The sequence below is a fragment of the Thamnophis sirtalis genome, unplaced genomic scaffold, assembly GCF_051295495.1.
Source record: "Thamnophis sirtalis isolate CommonGarterSnake01/CBP01778 unplaced genomic scaffold, rThaSir2_p1.2 scaffold_3, whole genome shotgun sequence".
Taxonomy (NCBI): Eukaryota; Metazoa; Chordata; class Lepidosauria; order Squamata; family Natricidae; genus Thamnophis; species Thamnophis sirtalis.
This window is the reverse complement of record NW_028261383.1, coordinates 140,604,428-140,625,910: the sequence shown is the minus strand read 5'-3', so window position 1 is coordinate 140,625,910 and position 21,483 is coordinate 140,604,428. Positions and strand designations below refer to the sequence as shown.

General features: G+C 36.5%; 1 protein-coding gene across 5 annotated transcripts in view; it reads left to right on the top strand.

Moving 5' to 3' along the window:
* The window catches only part of HELZ (helicase with zinc finger), a 150,435-nt gene that overhangs the window by 89,969 nt on the left and 38,983 nt on the right, over window positions 1–21,483 (top strand). For all 5 annotated transcript variants that reach the window (XM_087710231.1, XM_087710229.1, XM_087710227.1 and 2 more), the window contains exons 15-20: window positions 2,702–2,880; window positions 5,636–5,754; window positions 9,105–9,250; window positions 11,870–12,017; window positions 16,446–16,629; window positions 18,795–19,023. In XM_087710231.1, coding sequence (XP_087566357.1) covers window positions 2,702–2,880; window positions 5,636–5,754; window positions 9,105–9,250; window positions 11,870–12,017; window positions 16,446–16,629; window positions 18,795–19,023 — 1,005 coding nt within the window. The remainder of the gene's footprint in view (window positions 1–2,701; window positions 2,881–5,635; window positions 5,755–9,104; window positions 9,251–11,869; window positions 12,018–16,445; window positions 16,630–18,794; window positions 19,024–21,483) is intronic.

Here is a 21,483-nt window from a genome sequence, read left to right as displayed (position 1 = left end):
CAAGCCCTGTTTTCGCTGGCAGAGGGTTGCAGGAGATTGTCCCAGCCAAAAATGGAGCTCGGGAGCCCGTTTTCGCCGGCAGAGTGCTCAGGCCGCCACAGGCGCCCCTGACACGAGTGATGTCAAGCTGGCCACCTCCCCCCTGGCCACCTCCACCCCTGAGGTCAAATACAACCCTGATGTGGCCCTCAATGAAATTTAGTTTGACACCCTTGGTATACACTGTGGTTGGTCTTCACTTGTAAGCTTCCTGCTCTATATGGATTACAGCAACAATCTGAATTACAATGAATTGACCTGTAGTTACCTTATATGAAGTGTGATATTACTCGGCAGCAAACAATGCAATTGTTACGTGCAGCCCATCAGCCTTCTCCATGTGAGTGCATTCATAGCTTGGAAGAGACTTCTTAGTACATATCTGTGTGGCAGCCCATAGGCTGAAAGATTGCTCGTCCATGTAGTGGATCAAAAGTTAACAAACCTTTGGTGGCTGGGTGCAGTTTCCAGTGTCAAAACAACAATACAAAACAAGCACATTGGGGCTTTCTGCTTTTTCATGGATCTGGGGAACAGATATTTATTTTGTTTTTTAAAGAAATTATATTTAGCTACAGGTTTTGTATATTCAAGTTTAAATATAATTGTCAGAAAATTGTGAGAGTAATTTTCAGTGGTTGAAGTTGGAGGGGCTCCAGAGCCTATATACTAAAAGAACTTCAAGCTAGCCTGGGAATGTGAGCTGCTTAATCTTCTAGTAGATGAACAAAATACCTTCTGGGGAGTCGTTACTTGATTACCCAAATATCTACCAAGTTCAATGCCATTTTGTAGGTACTTAGCGGTAAAATATGGGAGGTTAACTGAGTAGCAGAACTGTTACTTGGTGATGCAAGTGGTTTAGGTTAATGATTGAGTCCAGCATGGGTAAAAGAAGAAACAGCAGCATATTGTGAAACTTAGTACATATTTGTAATCATATAAAACTCCTTGTTTCTTCATTGGATGAAGAACTGAAAGTGGTTGTTAGGATTGGTTATGCAAATATAGGTAGGCCTCGGTTAACGACCACTCATTCAGTGATAGTTCCAAGTTACAGTGGTGCTGAAGAAGTGATACTTAAGTCTCCTGTGCCTGGCAACAACCACCTCACAGTGCACATCTTGCCCCATATGACCATTTGTACACCTAACATGCCCTCCTTCTGGCAGGAATTATCCCACAGCTCTTGTGCTAGTGCTGCGCCACGCCAGGCCCTTGTACCACTACCCCTGTCTTGCAGCAGCCACCCTGAGCCTTGATGTTCTTGTGCTGTGTGCTACACTGGATCCTCACATGCTGTCCTCTGTGTGTTCCTGGCCATCTATACGCGCCCCATCCCACAAGACACCAGTCACTTGCGACTTCCTGCTGGCTTCCCCACTGCTTTGATTATTGGAAGCCAGAAGGAAGTTCTCGGTTAATGACCACAAACTTTACCTAATAATGGCAATGCGGATTGCTCTTACTAAGCAATGCAGTTGCATGATATAGCATTTTACGACCACCTTGCTTAGTGATAGAAATTCCAGTCCCAATTACCATCATTAACCTGTGAAATAAGATATGCTTAGCTTGGCTGTCATCCTCTTAAATCCAGGAGCCTTATTTCTGACATAAAGTGATAGAAATACTGTTTTTTTAAAACTGGTAAAGTTTTAATTCTATGTCTTGCACAGGAAGTAAATTACAAAGGTAAAGAGTGGGACCTGGCTGTTTAGAGCAGGGTTGGGTTTTCCCACTGATACAGGCAGATTAAGCAAAAGAGCAAAGTATAAATATTTTTCAAGTTTAAGGTAATTTGTAAAAAAAAAAGCATATAGATGAGTAAGGCAATTGCAGTGAGTAAGAAGAGCTGAACCACTAAGGAAAGGGTTTCATAAAAAAATCACAGTGATTAGTAGCTATAAAAATAACAAAAAGCTTGAACTATTACTTGGTTTGCAGGAATTCTGTTTTACCTGGAAATATAGCAGCTCAAGGAGCAGAATTCAGAGCAGTTCCTTGAAGACTTCAATGTTCAGATCTGCTCATGGACAATGATAGTAACACTGTGGAATTTTCCAGATAAAATTGAATGAAGTTTATAAGCTTTGGTCTTTTAAAAAATGATGATGATGATGATGATGACGACGACAACAACAAATAATCATCAGTTGCCTTTATCATTTATTAAATCTTCAGATTCTATCTCTAAAAATTGCTTGAGAATGCTTTTTCTCAAAAAAGGCAGGGCTGCATTATATTTCAGATAGGTGCTACGTTTCAACTTCCACGTGCTCTGAAGCCCTCGTTGGAGATGGAATCTGAGCCTTTGCACAATCCTAGCCATTACCTCCTGCACTAATAATTTGAGTCCAGTAACCTTCTTCTGGTGGAAATAAAATGTATTGTAATTGAAGCCAATTAAGGCTAGGTAATGATATGTTTGCATAAGTGTAACCTGCTGGACTCTGATGACCTGTGACACAGTTGTATCGGGGAGAGGGCTAACTAGTTTTACACTGCAAAATAATGCACACAATGTTAAGGAATTCAGTGTATAGTACATTACTTTATAGTTTACCTTGCTTAATAAATAGTGTTCAAAAATTAGGAGAAAAGTTAAGAGTTCACTGCTGCAATATTTTGTCCAAAAATAAGATCTTTTCCTCTTTTCCAGGGTTTATTTCAGAAATCGCTGGGTAAAAACTGTCCACCCAGTTGTGCATCAATACTGTTTGATTTCAAGCACACATTCCACCTTTCAGATGCCCCAGAAAGAAGACATTCTTAAACAACGAGTAGTAGTGGTTACTTTGAATACTTCACAATATCTGTGTCAGCTAGATCTCGAGCCTGGTGAGATAATGTTTTATAAGAAATGATTATTGCTCCTTTTTCAATACAAAGTTCTCGTGATCTTTTTCTACAAAAAGTGAAAACTATAGCAGCTTTATTTTGTGTGACATTCTGTGTGAATTGAAAGCAGTGAGAAAGAGATACTGTATATTAACTCATTTTTTATATACATAAAGTTATATATGTATTCATTCATACTCAGGCATGCCTTTATCGTGGATCTTTTCTATAGACAGTTTAAAAAAAGATACTGTTAGCAATTTGAAAATCAGCCAAATCCTTTCTTCTTCCCCCGTAAATGAAATAATATTTTAGGATTTCAAGGGGACTGACATTAAATTGGTATGGCAAAGATTAATTTTTCAGTAAGTTTGCAGCTGTGGGAGAGGAGGGTTAATTAACAACATGGGAGAGGGGGAAAAGTGTGGCTCCTACCTTTATTTTCAGTTAGTTTGCATTACCTTGGCACAGCTTTGATTCTTCAGAACATTTGACATCAGAATTTCCATCATAAGCAGAATTAACTATAAATCTGAATTTCTATATTGATCTCGCTTAAGGATTTTCTTTAAGTGAGCTGTGGGTGGTGAGAAACACAATGGTTTCTTTAAATGAATTGCAGGCAATGAAGAGGAGTTTGTACGATCTCCTTATGAGCTATATTTAAATTTTAGATTATTTATATATACACCGGTATTTAAGAGCCAAGGTGGCGCAGTGGTTAAATGCAGCACTGCAGGCTACTGCTAGATCAGCAGGTCAGCGGTTCAAATCTCACCGGCTCAGGGTTGACTCAGCCTTCCATCCTTCTGAGGTGGGTAAAATGAGGACCCAGATTGTTGGGGGCAATATGCTGACTCTCTGTAAACCGCTTAGAGAGGCCTGAAAGGCCTATGAAGCGGTATATAAGTCTACTGCTATTGCTATTGCTATTGCTAATCTGTGAGCATTATGAAGAAAGTGGACAGATTTGCTGTGGATTTTCATCACTTCTCTATAGATTTAAATCTTTTAACCAGTTTTGTTTTTAATTAGTTCTTGTCTGAAGAGACCCAAATATTAATTAATTAGAATTATTCTACATGTCAGCTTCTCAAACTTAGTTGTTTGAGGGTACATAAAAGCAGTTGTAATAAATAATAAAATAATGAATATTTTCATGGGAAATAATGCATAGCTGTAAATATATTTATATAGGGGTTTGTTCAAGTTCTGTTCAATCTTTCTTTGCTGTAAAATCAACACATATTTCTAATATATTCAATCTTACATATTTCTTGCCATATATTAAGAATTTAAAAATGGCTTTCATACATTCCCATTTGATCAAGAAAGAACTTCAGTGTTTGCTCTAATATTTTCACAGCAGCTCTACCTTCTTCACTTTTCCATATATGAAGAATATTATTTTTCATTAAAAAAAATCATTCAGATCTAATTAGCTATTCAAAGGAACCTTCTTCATAATAATAGTTGAAGTGCTATTATTATTAAAAGCTATTTAAGCTATTTTTCATTTGTTATGAATATCAGAGGCAGTCTCTTCCAAACTGAGATTATCCATTTTCTGAATGAATCTTTTGTATACTTCAGTTACATATTTTCTCTTTCTCATCAAAAATCTTCAAATTTTTAAATTTGAAGTGTTATCCCCCCCTGGATTTTATTATTTATCTGTATATAAATGAATCTGAGCTTTTTCAAACTCATTCTTTGCATTCTGCTTTGGCCTAGATTATTTCTACCAAGTATTCTATTGATAAAAAAAATAACACACATACGCACACAAACACACAAGAAAATAAAACTTGTCTGAAGAGTTAACAATTAAACATTAAAAATGCAACATGCTATATATTTCATTTTAAGCCAGATAGCATCACATTACAAAATCTGGAAAGATATCTGCTTGACATCATCAGGATTGAGAGATTAAGAGGGAACATTTCAAAATATTCCATCAGTAAATGCAAACACTTCAGCAGCCAAATAATCTGAAAGCCTAGAGTGAAATATGGAATCTCTACAGATCACTGCAACTCTTCTCCTCTACTTCCAATATTAACGCACACCAGGTTTTAAAGGAGCATAGTTGGGATAGAGGACCATCTAATTATGGGAAGATACTCATATATATATATATATATATATATATATATATAATATATATATATAAAAATATAAAAATATAAATATATATATATTTTTCCAAAGATGGTCTTTTAATTTGTAATGCTATACTCTCCCCTCTCCTGGGGCACTAAAAAGGACAGTCACTTCCTTCCCAGAATAACAAGTCAAGATCTCCAATTGAAAACATTAAAAAAGAAAATGGATGATAAGAGAGTTCAGACAGAGATGACAGACATTTTTCCCATATTCAGTCAGCTTCTATTTCTCTAATACGTCAAGATCAGGGAAAGCAGGAACCAGTTCTCGTATAAATAATGTTTCGTACATTTTGTTTTACTTCTTTGAGACTTGCATGTGGATGAGAAAAAGGAGTTGCGAGGGGGATACCTTTTGCTCACCTAAAGATTTTAAATTTTTAGCTTGTTATTGCCCCATCTTTGATAAAATAACAAGAAAGAGATATATTGATTTGAAATAATTTATCAAAATTAGCATATCAGAGACTTTGTGTTGATTAGAGCCAAGACTGAATCTCGTTGACAGGACCGAACTGAAATGTTTTTGTAAGATTGTCACAGCTTTTATTGCTTGCTATTTAATATTTTATCCGTCTGCTTTGTAGGGTTTTTTACACATATTCTGTTGGATGAAGCTGCACAGGCAATGGAGTGTGAGACTATTATGCCTTTAGCACTAGCAAATAAAAATACAAGAATTGTCTTGGCTGGAGACCATATGCAGGTAATGATGTCTATTTCTGAATGTATCCCAATTTTTTAAAGAACATCTAGCTCTGTTTGCAAATTATAAAGTGTAGAAGAATGATTATTTCAAGAATTATTTTGGTGTAGGATTTAAGAGAATGAAACATAAATCAAGAAGCGGTTAGCTTAAAATCCTGCCATAAGTTTTTAGTTCAAAACTCTATTAAAAGCAATTGATAGAAATATAGTGATTTGTTACACTCACTAAAATCTGCATCTGTATTCAGGTAAGGTAGGATAATTTGAAGACATTTCACTTTTCATCCAAGAAGCTTCTTAAATTCTCCAGAAGCTTCTTATATGAAAAGTGAAATATCTTAAAGGAAAAAACAAAGTCCAGTTGTCTTTTGAAAAAAAACACCTTTGGGATTACTTACATGGTGGTGAATATCTTATCCAGATTCTAAGAGTTGTTGGATCCATTCTGGGTTGATCACCGGGGCCTGAGGTTTAGTCTTCTTAGTCTCCCATGGGCCCAGCACGAGTCCAAAAGCTTGGAAGACTAAATCTCTGGTCCCAGTGACCGATCCAGATTGGATCCTGCAATATTATACTGGGATACGTATATTTGCCTGAGAGACTGTAAGAGTCTTTTTTTTTTCATCCTAATCAATTCCATAGAAATAAATCTTTATAAAATAAAGTATTTGTTGCTTAACATTAGTAATAGAGGCTGGATGATGGATATAGACAGACAGACAGACAGATGATTGATTGATAGATAGATAGATAGATAGATAGATAGATAGATAGATAGATAGATGTAAATATTAAAACCTCCCTTAAAATTTCCCTTAAAAAGGAACAAAAACTACTCTTTTACCATGACTAGTGTGTCAGTGGCTATTGAAGGAAGGTTGGCCCAATGAAGGAGATTATATAAAATAATAAAAAGGTTTTATTCAAAACAAAAGGTATAAATGCAGGTGTGAATTCAGCATTTTATGTCCCCTGTGTTAATTAATTACTTAACAGTGGATTTGGAGGTAGGCAGTGGTCTGGTGGGAAATGGGCAGATCCCATTTTAAATACAGGCTTTTTCTGACTTTCCAATGATTTCCTTATAAACTATTTTCCTCCTTGACTCTATTCACAATCTGAATGATACTTGTTTTGCCACTGCTTCTTTATCCAACTTCTGCTATTGTGGCAAGTGGCAATCAGTTCAGGTCCTTCAGTACCGCATTACATAATCCCTTTTATTAGCATAGGTTAGTAATCCCACGAACATTTTGCATCAACTGCAAATTCCAGAAGCATTTCAAGGATGACCCCAGAGACACCATGTTGCATGGCATGTAATTAACATGTGGATAATCATCCTGAGTCCAGTCAGTTCAGGAAGAGGCATAGCTGACACACTAGATATAATTGTGGAAAAGGCAAGCATTTTACCAGTTTACCAATTGAATTAGTGACAGTTGAAAATTAATAACCACTTCCCAACATCAAGCCTTCTCTAGCATGGTAAAATACATATCTCACGTAATATGGCATTGATTTATCTCTCAATGGAACAGTCCTACATGCACAATGTCATTAGCCCTGCTTACTACATGCTCACCCTTCCTGGCTGTTAAAATTAGTATCCTTGGGATATGCAAGTTGAAATTTTTATGGACCGTAGTGTGAAAAATATCTCAGCCCATAGCAAAATATCTCCATTTAATGCAAGAGATAGCCTCTGTTAATTGATTTGGTCTCAGAACCACATAGAGAAAACACTGTAATACAGTTATTAAGCGAACAAGCAATAATCAAAACTGAAATCTCTATCTAAATTCAGTAAGATTCGGGAGGATTTAAATAGAAAAGAGGATTTGGTACAAAAAGTAGCAGAAGTGAAAATATGGATAATAATCTTTAAAAACAGGAAAAGTAATATATGTAAACAAGAGCAAAAGCTTAGAATCATTCCCTTTTTGTGATCTTGAATGGAGCAAGAAACAGTTTAGCTACCATGAGAAAAGAAGTGTCAGAGAAGAATAGATCATAATTATTTCGGTGAAAGTTAGAAAGAAAGTACTGGGGATAAGACCTTTAACACATTTAGAATGACAGTAATATAAAACACAATAGAAATTTTTAAAAAGAAAAGGCTTTTAGAGCTGTTAAAGCATTTATTTCAGACTGGGAAAAGTTCAGAGAAATAATTTGAGCTAAAAAGCATACAGATCAGTACTAGAGGAAAAGCAAAAGAGAAAAAGGCAGAAAGAAAATCCTAAGTGTCTGCATGGGGAAAAATAATTCTAGGTTAAGAGGAGGCAATTATATCTCAAAAATGATATACTCTGATTTATTATCTGTATATCCAATCAATGACATCTAAGTTGACTAGAAATTCTTTATTACATTCATCTGATTATCAGTTTGTGCATATATAAAGTTTGTACAATAATTAAGATGTTGGCCTTGGAGCAGTTTCTTGCCACCCTCAACCATGAAGGTTTATTGGATTAATTTCGACCAATTACTTCCTGTCAGTCCAACCTACTTCATGAGGTTGTTGTGGGAGGAGTAAAGAGTGTGTTTGCTACCTTGAGCACCTGAAGAAAGCTATCATGTCATTTTGATGAATGAAGAAAGAAATACATACAAGCTTATAGAAGTTTATGATATCCTTCCCCCACAGGCACTATATAATTGATTTGGGGGGGGGGGTAGCAATGTCAGATTCAGAAAAATATTGCTTGGTTTCAGCAGAGCTTTCCCACGCAATACATAACAAACTGTCTGTCTGTCTGTCTGCCTGCCTGCCTGCCTGCCTGCCTGCCTGCCTGCCTACCTACCTACCTACACACACACACACACACACACACACACACACACACACACACACACACACTGTGTGTGGGTGTGTATGTGTGTTATAGTGCATATAATGTATATAGTTAAATATATATGAAAATAGAACGCTAAGGTGAATCTCATGTAAATTGGTTTCCTTATGTATGCATATAGCAGTAAAGGCAATCCAGAAAGTTTAGATGTGCCCTTCCTCTCTTGAAACTCTCTTTAGGGTTCATCATGGAGTGTTTCTCCTTTTCACCTTCCTGAAATAGAAAAAAAATCAGCCTACTTAGGAAACCTAGAATTTCAAAGGAATATCTCCATTTGTTTGTAGCCAATAAATTGAAAGGAAGTGAAATTCAAACAATTAAATGGAGATTACTTAATATAATGTTATTCTTTTTCTTCCTTGCTGTAGATAAATTTAATACCAATTTTTGCAGGTTGGTCATTAGTTTCTATGTTGAGATAATGTTCTGCACAAATACACAGTTATAAAATAATAGCTTTCTTTTGTTGTTTTTTTCTCGGTTACAGCTTAGTCCTTTTGTGTACAGTGAATTTGCCAGAGAGAGAAATCTTCATGTTTCATTACTTGATCGTCTTTATGAACATTGCCCTGCAGAATTTCCTTGCAGGATCTTGCTATGTGAGAACTATCGCTCCCATGAAGCTATCATCAAGTAGGTGTGAACTTTTTCACTGTATCACACTCTGCTTGGCTGGTGCAAGTGTCTAACAGAAGCTTTTGCCATTACACTCCAAATTAGTTGAAAAGAGACGTGTAATAACCTACCACTATTATTAGCATAATAAGGCTACTGGGTTTTTTATATATATATTGGAAATAAGTAAGAATGCTGCATTATTTTGAGATTTAGTAGAATGGCCTACTTGGACTTTTTAATTATGGTTTATGCCACCACAGCCTGTAATTTGTTGTAATACTAGAGCCGATCTTCTCCAATATTACACAAGCAGGCCTTTATTTTTACAGTGAAACTTGGTTATGTTGTCCTTACACAAAAAAATATTGAATAGAATTTGTGTGACATTGCATGGACCAAATGCAAGACAATAGTCTGCAGTATGTGTAAGCTGGAAATGCATAAAATTTGTACTTCCACTTATAGTTCTTTTGCAATGTTAAAATGTTAATTCTGGGTAGAACGATTACAGTAGAACCACCTGATTATGTGTAACAGCAGAATAGCCAAAGTGGTTAGATAATTTTCAAGTATGTGGACTTGTTTGCTGGGTTGAACGCTGCTGTTGCATGCTGACCTCAGTACTTGTTCAGTTTGATGTGGGGCAGTTGAAAAGCAGAATCTTTACTGTGCTCTTTGTATAGCCTGGTAAAATAAGGCAATGTGAAAGCTGTTATCTAACAAGTCCATTCTTGGGGTTTTGACTCTAAACTGACATTTGAAATGATGCTCATGGTTTATGAATAGAGACATTGTTTATGTTTATTATACTTGTATGCTGCCCTATTCCCGAGGGACTCAGGGCGGCTAACAAACAAGTGGGGAAGGGGAAAATACCAAAAACAAACAAGACAAAAACAAGATACACAAAACAGATTAAAAACAACACAACAGTCACAGCAATTCAAGTGGGGCTGGGAACTCATCAGCCCCAGGCCTGCCGGAATAACCAGGTCTTGACGTCTTTGCGGAAAGCCAGAAGGGTGGTGAGGGCCTGACACAGGAAATAGGCAGATGAGAGAAAATAAAGATGGTGGTGAATATCTGTAGCTCGGATGTTGGATATGGGTGAAGGTTCATTCTCTGAGCTTGTGGGTTGGTTTCCAAACGTTTCGTTACCAGGCTAGGTAGCATCTTCAGTGAAGTTTAATCTCTACCCACACCATCATCAATTCGATTGGAGCAAGACAAAAATTGGCCACGCTATCACCTGCCATGCTTGTGAGTTCATCGAAACCTCCACAAGCAATTCCATCAACAGACACATTGACCTACAACCAGCCTACGAACTCCTCAGAATCCAAATCAATCGCTCAGTCAACCAGAGACAGCACCGACCCTCAACCAACCCATTCAAGCCCCACCACCACCACCAGCAATTTACCTTATCTCCTTATCACAAGACCTACTAATGACTCCCAGCTGACCCATCACTAGATCCTCACTTGACACCCCTACACCTGAAGCCCTTATAAACAGAGGAAAACTGACACTGACATCCCCTAAACTCCGCTGAAGATGTTACTTAGCCTGGTAACAAAACATTTGGAAACCAATCCACAAGCTCGGAGAGCGAACTTTCACCCTCAAAATACAGATGCTCAGACAAAATGGCAAAAATAATTGGTTAATTATCTGTCCAAAATTGGCAGAGAAATGCTACATAAATTGCATCCAGACATCATGGATGCATTTTAAAAATAGGATCTTTGTACTTATGCAGGTTCTCCACCTGTAACTTCCGAAAGTTGCTACTGCTGATGTCGCACCATCATTACTGTTAAATAACAGCATGTAAAATAAGAATTTTTATATCCTGATGGCTAAATTAGAGGAGGATCTCTCTTCCCATTCATAGGAAAGCAGAATTTCATATTTCATCTTGTACTTCTGTAAAATATTTTTAGGAATATCTCTATTAACATAAAATGTCATAAATGGTCTGACAAATATAACTAGGCATGTTATAGTATACTATCCTGAATAAATAACAATCTTTTTTTCTTAAAAGTGATTTTCAAAACGAATGCTTGGGTTTCAAAGATTTATTATTTGAGCAAGTACAGAGAATGCGAGAAACAAAAAAATGCATATATATTATTTTCTATCAGATTTTGTTTTTTAACATATGCAAGTTATCATTTGCATTGTAACAAATACTCCCAAATACAGTAGTTGCTTATAAAATGTTACCCCTTCCTATTCTCATCTTGGTATTTTCCAGAAATGTTCAAGCTATATTCCTTAGCTACCGAGCATTGTGATGGGGAATTCTAGGAGTGGTGATCTCAACACCTCTGTAGAATATCAGATTGAAGAAGATAGAATTAATCAAAACATAACTAAATATCAGAATGATGCTAAAATTGGTATACGTGCTGAGGCATTCATTCACAGCTTCTGGGCATTGCTATGTATTAACATAAAAACATACTGAAGTTGTAAAACTATGTCTGATTCACAGGTCAACGCAATAACAAGCAAAATGTTTACATAATGGTTCTTTTTGGCCTGAATATTGCTGGTGCCTGCTTATACAGCTTCAACTCTTATATAATATTTCTACCTTTTTTCTTTTGTTCTTCTCCATTGCAGTTATACTTCTGAGCTTTTCTATGAGGGCAAATTGATGGCCAGTGGAAAACAGCCTGCACACAAAGACTTTTATCCTCTGACATTCTTCACAGCACGAGGAGAAGATGTACAAGAAAAGAACAGCACTGCTTTTTACAACAATGCAGAGGTAGTTGATTTGACTTCTATTTATTGCTGTTGTGAATATATATATATATATATATATATATATATATATATATATATATATATATATATATATATATATATATATATATATATATATATATATATATATATATATATATATATATATATATATATATATATTTGTTATATTTATGCTGATAAATAAATAAAGGGAGACTAGTATAGATCTATTTCAAGCTATTTAGCTCTCATCAGCTAGCCACACCCTTACTGGGAATCGAATATTTGGGCATACCAGGGGTTGTGACTTTAAATATATATATATATATATATATATATATATATATATATATATATATATATATATATATATATATATATATATATATATATATATATATATATATATATATATATATATATATATATATATATATATATATATCACACATCACATAAGGGTGCATCTTATACACTGAATGTCACCCCGCCCACCCACCAGCCCCCACCCTTGGGCCTCCGTGCGTCACGTTTTAGACCTGTTCCAGGCTGCAGGGATTGCCACAAACCATTGCCCCATCCATGGCTTGCATTTTTGGCCTTTCCTCGTATTTTCAGCGTCTGAATGCTCCATTTCGGACCCATTCAAGGCTGCAGGGATCGCCAGAGGACATTGCCATCGATAGCCGCCTCTGTGCATCGCGTTTTAGGCCTCCACATGCCCCATTTTTTGCCTCTGCATTGCATATTTGGGTGGCGATCAGCAATGTGCTTTGGCGATCCCTACAGCCTTGAACGCGTCTCAAAGGGAGCGTTCGGAGACTGAAAAGATGAGGCACAGAGGCCAAATGGCAACCCGGAACAGCTTTCATTTCATTTTTCATTTTATTGAGTTTGTATGCCGCCCTATTTCCGAGAGACTCAGGGCGGCTCACAATAAAAAAGGGAGGGGATACAAAAAATAAAATAAAAAGAACAATTTAAAATTCTACAACAGCCGTAACCTCGAATGGGGCTGGATAGTTCAACAGCCCCAGGCCTCCCGGAATAGCCAGGTCTTAACTGCTTTGCGGAAGGCCGGAAGGGTAGTAAGGGTTCGGATCTCCATGGGGAGATCGTTCCAGAGGGCCGCAGCAGCCACAGAGAAGGCTGTCCCCCGAGGAGTCACCAGCCGACATTGGCCGGCAGATGGAATTCGGAGGAGGCCTAGTCTGTGGGATCTAATAGGTCTTTGGGAGCTGCTGCCTTGTCTGACTGGGTCCACACTTCACCTGCTGTACTCATTGAAGCGCTTTGCAACAATCAGGTGTGTTTTTGAACCTGCATATCAGCCCCAACATGGGCGCTCACAACCAGTGAACCTGTTGCTAAAGTTCACCTCTGAGAACAGCTGATTGTGGGTATTCTGGGAGGCCGATACACCCGCCAATCAGCTGCCTGTGCTGAATCAGGCTAATGTGCTGAAGCTGACCAGTCTGTTTGCTAAGGATGCTAGTCAGATGAATACCGATGGATGCTGGTAGGCAGAGGCAGAATTGTTTTTCCTCTTATTTTCCTCCCCAAAAACTGCGTCTTATACTCGGGAGCATTTTATACTCAAGAGCATCTTATACTCCAAAAAATACGTTCCTGACTTGTTACTTTCTGAATGCCTTCTCCAACTGAGTATTTGGCTGTCGTATGCTAATGTAGAAGTCAATGGCAATGACATGTTTCCAAGATTGACCCATTTAAAGTATATATGTAAATAAGCCATATCTGCTTTTTGATATCAACCTTTTTTAAAAGCCAAGACACATAAATTATCCATGTCTTAAATGCAATTACCGTGTTTGGTTCCTCAAAGTATTTTGTGATAAAATACCTCTGCAAGTCTGAAGATTTCATTCACAATTGCTATTTGCTGTAGCTAGTTTATGACAAAACTAAACAAAAAATATCTGGTTTTCTTTTTAAATGGTTCCATTGTGCAACTAGAACAGTGTTGGCCATTTTTTAAAAAAAGATTGTGCATTATAAAGTAAGGAAGATTATGTTCCCTTGAAAGTAATATGTTAGAGTCAGAGATGACCAAGCAGTAGATAACTATTCCATTTTATTTATTTATTTTTTCTCCATATAGAAGTCAGAAATATCTTGCAAAAAGTGTAAATACTTTGTTTTAGAAGGCTTTTGACATTAATCCAAAAATTGCATGAAATTAGTCATGGGACCACAGGTTACTGGCCTATGAGCTAGAATGGCTTTATCAAAAGACAAAAAGGTTATTCCTAGAATACCATACCCATTAATTCTTTCTTTTTCCATCTTTCATTTAATCTGAAACAGCCTCTCTTCTTTTTAAATACTTCTTAATTACACAATTTGAAATATGGGGAGCATTAGGCTGTTTCAAGTCAAAATGAACAGGGGATTAATTCTCTCCCAAATGAGTTCTGGTTTTGGGAATAGCTTGCCTAATGCAGTGGTTCTCAACCTTAATATTTGCACCAATTTTCCTATTTATAGTCTCTTAACTGCTTTGCAAGCTGACTCATGAGCTCCCTTGCCATAAATATGCCTGAGAGCAATTCAGGAATTACAGAGAGAGAGAAAGAGAGAGAGAAGAAGAAGAGATAAAAAAAAGATGATTTCTTCCTTGTAAGATCTTTTCAGCAGTTATATCAACCCACCCAATATGGGCATCCTCCAGATATGTAGACAAAGTTCAGGAATTCAGCAGCGGTCTTTCTCACAGAAGTCTACATATTTGGAAAGTGTCCAGGTTGTGAATCTGAGGAATAGTATGGAAAAGGGGACTCGTTTGATCGATATTTAATTTCCAGTAAAAGATATATTCATCTATAATAAGACAGTCTGAAAGACATTTATATACAATACTTTGGCTTCTTTATTATTATTTCTTGCTATATTCCTAGAATATTTGTACCGGTGTCATACTAGTTTGTCCATAGGAGTAAGCAAGCCTCATTTCCATTTAATTTAGTCAGTTTGTATTATCAGAATAAATCCCGGGGAAGTGTTTAGTGAGCTGCTATAACATCAGTACCATTACATCTTCTCTCATACTTTATTAAAATTACTCATTTTTTGAGTCTGAAAAAGAGATAACAAACGTTGGTCCACATGGTCTTGGATTCAGTAGCCCTCAAGGTGTTCTTAGAAAAATGGCATAATGGGTTTCTCCATAAAACAAGAGAAACAAAACAGTTGATTTTCTATTCTCCTTTGTTTAACTCTTGATTATGTGATGTGAACTAGACTATGACGTTGGGAAAAGTCCTGGGAGAAACAAGGGATGAACCACTTACAGAGTGGTGTCAAGAAAACTGCATGATGCAGTCATCAGGAATTATATTTGTCCTGAGGATGTCTGCAACTTTTAGTTCTCCTTGTGCCTCTTGTTCATTATCACATACTAGTCACAACAGATGATTATAGAAATGTGTGGTTATCACCGGTTAAATAGCTCTTCTCTGAACACTTTCTTCATTCAGAGCGGTCCTATTTAACTTGTGATAAAACAATCCAGTTATAAAATGATTTGCTCTGATTTAATGAACCTGATTTTTTGTGTGTGGGGGAGGTTATACAAAAATTGGAATCAAATTTTTATGCATTTTGAAATTGGTTTTCATCAAAAGAGTAGGCTTCAACTAAAAGACTAAGAGAAAGTCTGGCAATAGCAGACAAAATCAACCCACTTTTCCATTATTGTGGTTGTTGTTGTTGTGGTGGTGGTGGTGGTGGTGGTGTAGGTTGTCACACAGCTAATCAGATGTTTAGATTGGATTTGGAATTTTTATCCAACTAAGACAGGTAGTCTCTGACTTACAACAATTCATTTAGTGACCATTGAAAGTTACAAAAGCACTGGAAAAAATGACATGTTTTTCACACATGATTGTCACCACCTGCAACCACTGTTGCAGCCCCCTAACTTTAGTGTTGCATAAATTCTTAAAGTGGAAAGTAATTTAACTGCTTCTCTAAATGTACATTTATTTCCCTGATGGAACAGTAAACTCATTTTATCATGCATGCTATTTAATATTTCAGATAATAATGTTGAATAAATAAAATTATGTCATGAAATATATGAAATGATTGTTATTGATGTTCATTAAGTTTTCCATTCAGAGTTAGGTTTTTGTTCCTTATTGATTGTATGCATGAGTCTTTTTGATTGCATATGTAAGGCAATTATGCATGCAGTGAAAATATGAATAAGTGAAGTGACATGCTTACAGATTATAAAAGTCATGCCAGTGTCATACAGAGGCTGTTGCAGTTAAATAACTATTTTTGAAAAGACTTAGACAATACTATATGCTGGTGCTAAAACTGGCTTCTGCTAAAACCTACATTGCTTTTCATCCAAGAATATTATGCAAAACATATACCAACAAAACTAGCAATTTCCTAAGCATGATTTCCCCCTTTTAAGGTCTTTGAAGTAGTTGAACGTGTTGAAGAATTAAGGAGGAAGTGGCCGGTAGCCTGGGGAAAGTTGGATGATGGCAGCATAGGTGTTGTAACACCATATGCTGATCAAGTGTTCCGAATTCGGGCAGAGCTTCGGAAAAAAAGATTGTCAGATGTCAGTGTTGAAAGAGTGTTAAATGTTCAGGGTAAGTAGTACATGATTTGATTTGATTTGATTTGATTTGATTTGATTGGGTGCCATAAAGTCAGGGTCCACTTTTAGTGACCACATTGATAATACATACCTTTGACTAGAAGAATCTAGCCAGAAGTTGGAATCACATTAAAATGCTGTATAAGAGCAATTTATAATATTGCTGGTATTTAAAAACATATAAAACTTCAAATCTAAGAATTAAGCATCCTTATTTATTTTTTTAATAATGGGATGCCCTTTGAGATAAGACTCTAGCAATATTCAATAGCTGTGATCACTAAAATATTCAACAACAGTTAATATATCAAGTTGGAAAGGAATATAGTTGAACTCTGCAAAAATTCTATATGGAAACAGATTTTTTTAAAAATAATACCAAATCAATTATGATAATAGACCACACCATGCATTTAATTTTACTAAGATTATGAATAATAAAAAGTAAAGGTTCCCCTCACACATATGTGCTAGTTGTTCCCAACTCTAGGGGACGGTGCTCATCTCCGTTTCAAAGCAGAAGAGCTAGTGCTGTCTGAAGATGTCTCTGTGGTCATGTGGCCAGCATGATTAAACACCAAAGGTGCACAGAACATTACCTTCCCACCAAAGGTGGTCCCTATTTTTCTACTTATATTTTTACATGCTTTCAAACTGCTAGGTTGGCAGAAGCTGGGACAGGTAACGGGAGCTCACTTGGTTACTTGTCGCTAGGGATTTGAACCGCCAAACTACTGACCCTTCTGAACAACAAACTCAGCATCTTAGCCACTGAGCCACCATGTCCCTAATTTGTGAATCACAATAAAAGTCTTAATTTCTGTTTCTTGTTTCACCAGGAAAGTTGCCTTTTTTCCTTTGATGGTTTCAGATAAAATTTAGAGTTTTTAATATTCTTAGAACCCATGAAAAAAAATCAAGGATGCTTAATTCTTATTCAAATTTCATTTACGTACCCTTTCACCCAAGAATATAACACATACATATATATCCTTTTGCCAACCTGGATACCTGCTTGTCTCCCACCTATCATTTTTTCCCATTCCTTATTTAGTTAGCATTTGTTCTTCAGGTTTATCTTAAGCCACTCAATTTTCCCAGCAATTCCCCATTTCTGCTCTTCTTTGCAAATTTAATCTCTGTTATCTTCCATTTGTAAGAATATGAGCAAATAGAAAATTACCTCCACTGCAGGGGTGGGTTCCTGCCAGTTCTAACCTCTTCTATAGAAGAGGTTCCACAAATCTACAATGCCATTTAGAACCGGTTCCAGCTCCCTCCCTCTGCCCGTCTGCACATCATCAAGATGAAGAGCGAGAAGAGAAATTCTGGGAGTTGAAGTCCACAAGTCTTAAAGCTGTCAAGTTTGAACACCCCTGGGTTTTTTTTTCTAAAGGGTTAGGGGTGCAAGGGTCTTGTAACTTGACAGCTTTAAGACTTGCGTGCTTCAAATGCCAGAGTTTCTGAGCCAATGTTTTGGTTGCTAAGCAAGAGCGTTGTTAAGTTAGTTTCACCACATTTTACAAGTTGGCCATGCACACCCAATCACATGACTGCCAAGCCACTCCCACCCAGTCACATGACCAGCAAGCCACTCCCACCTGGTCACATGGCCGACAAGCCACTCCCACAAAGCAGGCCACACCTACAGAAGAGGTTCTAAAAAATTTTGAAACCCACCACTGCTCCACTGGTACCTCTAAAGTTGGTAAACTACAGTAGTAAAATTAAAGCAAAAGTTCCCTAGTACTAACTAACTAACTGTCTGTCCGTCTATCCATCCATCCATCCATCCATCCATCCATCCATCCATCCATCCATCCATCCATCCATCCATCCATCTATCTATCCACACACACACACACACACTTTGTGTGTATATGTAAAAATATGACACTGCATGAATGTTTTTAATGCAAAAGAAATTAACAGCACCAAAGATTTTAATGATTAAGCATAATTAATATTAATACCAAAGCAAATATTCTAGAACATTTATTTTCTAATTATTGTAGCACAAATATTTTCAAATGAACACTAATTATTCACTTGCCAGACATTGATGTAAAAAGTCAATGCATGTAGTTATGTGGTAGTGTTGCTAGCAAAAAAAAAAAAAGGACAGGCTAACAAAATCTCATATTCTTCCTTCCTCAGGAAAGCAGTTTCGAGTGTTGTTTCTCAGCACAGTACGAACCCGACACACTTGCAAACACAAGCAAACAGCGATGAAACGGAAGGAACATTTATTGGAAGATTCAACAGAGGACTTAGATTATGGTTTTCTGTCCAATTACAAACTTCTCAACACAGCCATTACAAGAGCACAGTCCCTAGTAGCTGTGGTGGGCGACCCAATTGCTTTATGTTCCATTGGAAGATGCAGGTACAACCAATATGTGGTATGACCAAATAATAAATCATAACGATGAAAGGCTTACTGTGTTTTTAATAATTGATTTTCATTCCTGTTCTGCTTCACCTAGGTGGACCCTTTAGATGGGTGGGGTCTCCAACTGTGGCAACTTTAAGACTTGTGGACATCAATTCCTAGAATTCTGGGAGTTGAAGTCCACAAATTTTAAGGTTGCCACAGTTGGACATGCCTATTTTAGGCTTTCTTAATTTGAGATAAATGTGAGCTTTAAGAGGAAATACTATCCACGTCTCTCTACACACTATCTGTAACTCATGTCTTGTGTTTAATCTCACCATCATTTATCATTTCATTTTGTTTAAATCTACAATATATTATAATATATTAACTGAATCTAAAGCTGATAGTAGACTATGAAGATTTTTTTGTAATAGGCTCAAATTAGCAACGTTGTTGTTGGATGTTTGCTGATTATATTTCATTTGCAGTGTAAAGGGGGAAACAAGGCCAATCTATAAAGGATTCATTTTGTCAAATTTTCTCTTAATGTCACAGGTAAAAATGGAAATGTTGAATTGTAATACTCACTTATGAAGAGGTTATCATGCTCATAAACATAGTGCAAAGAATCATTTAATGCTTTCCAGGATACTAGTTTTATGTATTAATAGTGTAGTCCTTTAAATGCATATTTATGTCAGTTTTATTGTTCTTTGAAATTATATTTATAATAAATGAAGGGAGAAATCTTTAGAAATTTTGCTAGAGGAAAACAAAGTTTTACGGAAATCTGAATAAGCCAGTCTTGTTGATAATCTAAACTTGGAAGTTTGAAGTAGATAATTTTGTAACCTATTTTCAATCTATATTTTTTTAATATTTTAAAAATATGATAGTATGATTATTTGGTTTTTAGCAGAAATATTGTCACCTTGAGGAAGTTGCGGAGAGAATATGGTGTGTATGTGTATAGATATAGATATAGTGAGAATTCAGCAATACTCAGCATGATAGCAATAGCATTTAGACTTTTATACCGCTTCATAATGCTTTACAGCCTTCTCTAAGCAGTTTTACAGAGTCAGCATGTTGCCCCCAACAATCTGGGTCCTCATTTTACTGTCCTCGGAAGGTTGGAAGGTTGAGTCAACCTTGAGCCGGTGGGGATCCAACCCCTGGCAGTCAGCAGAATTAGCCTCCAATACTGCATTCTAACCACTGTGCTACCACAGCTCTTGTTTCTTTGTACTAGATCTTGCTTTTAGAAGATAAAAAATTTGGATTTGTTTTAATTTCATAGCAACTGCATATACACAGGTTAGATAAAAGATCTGGTTTATATTTGTTATGTATGACAGCCTATGATCCATAGGCTGTCATACATAAGTGGAATATTTTATTTTTATGTAAACATGGACATTTTTGCACAGCATGTCTCATGGTTAACATGCTAGCACTGAAAGTAAAATTATGTGGGAAGATTATATCTATGGAGAATCTTGCTGGTCCCATTTTATTTTAAATCCCTTTTGAATTCTGGGGATGTTATTTATTTTAATATTAAGGCTGTTCGGAAGAAGTATATGCACTTTGGTGATTTTGATCTGGATGTGACGACCATCTGCTTGAAATTTATTACAAGAATTTTGTTAATTTTGCTATCGTGTTATGCTTTTTTTAGCCATTGGAAAAGTACTTGTGGTATGTCCCTCAGCAAGCAGATGTGCAGGACAATCATAAATTGCTGCCGTAGAATGCAAGCACAGACTTTGCTAACAGTTTGGGGTGTGTTCTGTGAGTAATCCGGGTATAGTTAAAGCTAAGCTCCAACCAGTAGTTGTAGAGTTTAGAGATATGCTTCTTGTCCAGGTTTCATGTTAGGTAAAGCAATACATCTGTCTCTCTAGGAATTCAAATGCATAGGTATGAGCTCGGCAATAGGAAGATTGAAGGACAAGACTCAGGAAAATAAGTTGCTTTTACTGCAAATGTGAAAGAAAGATCTTATGACGAAAATAATATAGAAAGTAGGGATTTAATAGTTGTATGGCAACTTCATGGTCTAACCCCCACATTTCTTTCTCCCATCTATACACAATAGTGGACTTTTTGTTGACTGGTTCTCATCCTTTTTGGATGAGAGGTTGAGGGCATCTGCACAGTTTTTTTTAAATATATATATATAATGTTCTTGGCTGATGTTGAATACTTCATTTTCAACCTTGCCAGCTTCATCCTTCCTACTTCTTGTCTAAGCAGAAATAATATCTGCCACAAAACACTCCAGACTTAATTGTTGATAAGAAAAACAAACAAAAATTGCAATACCTGCACACAGACGAAGAGAAGAGGAGAGAAGAGGAGAGAAGAGAAGACAAAGAACTGGAGAAAATCACACAATACAAAGACCTGCTAATAGAAGTAGAATGATATGACAATAAAATCAATAAAAGATAAAGACAGCATGCT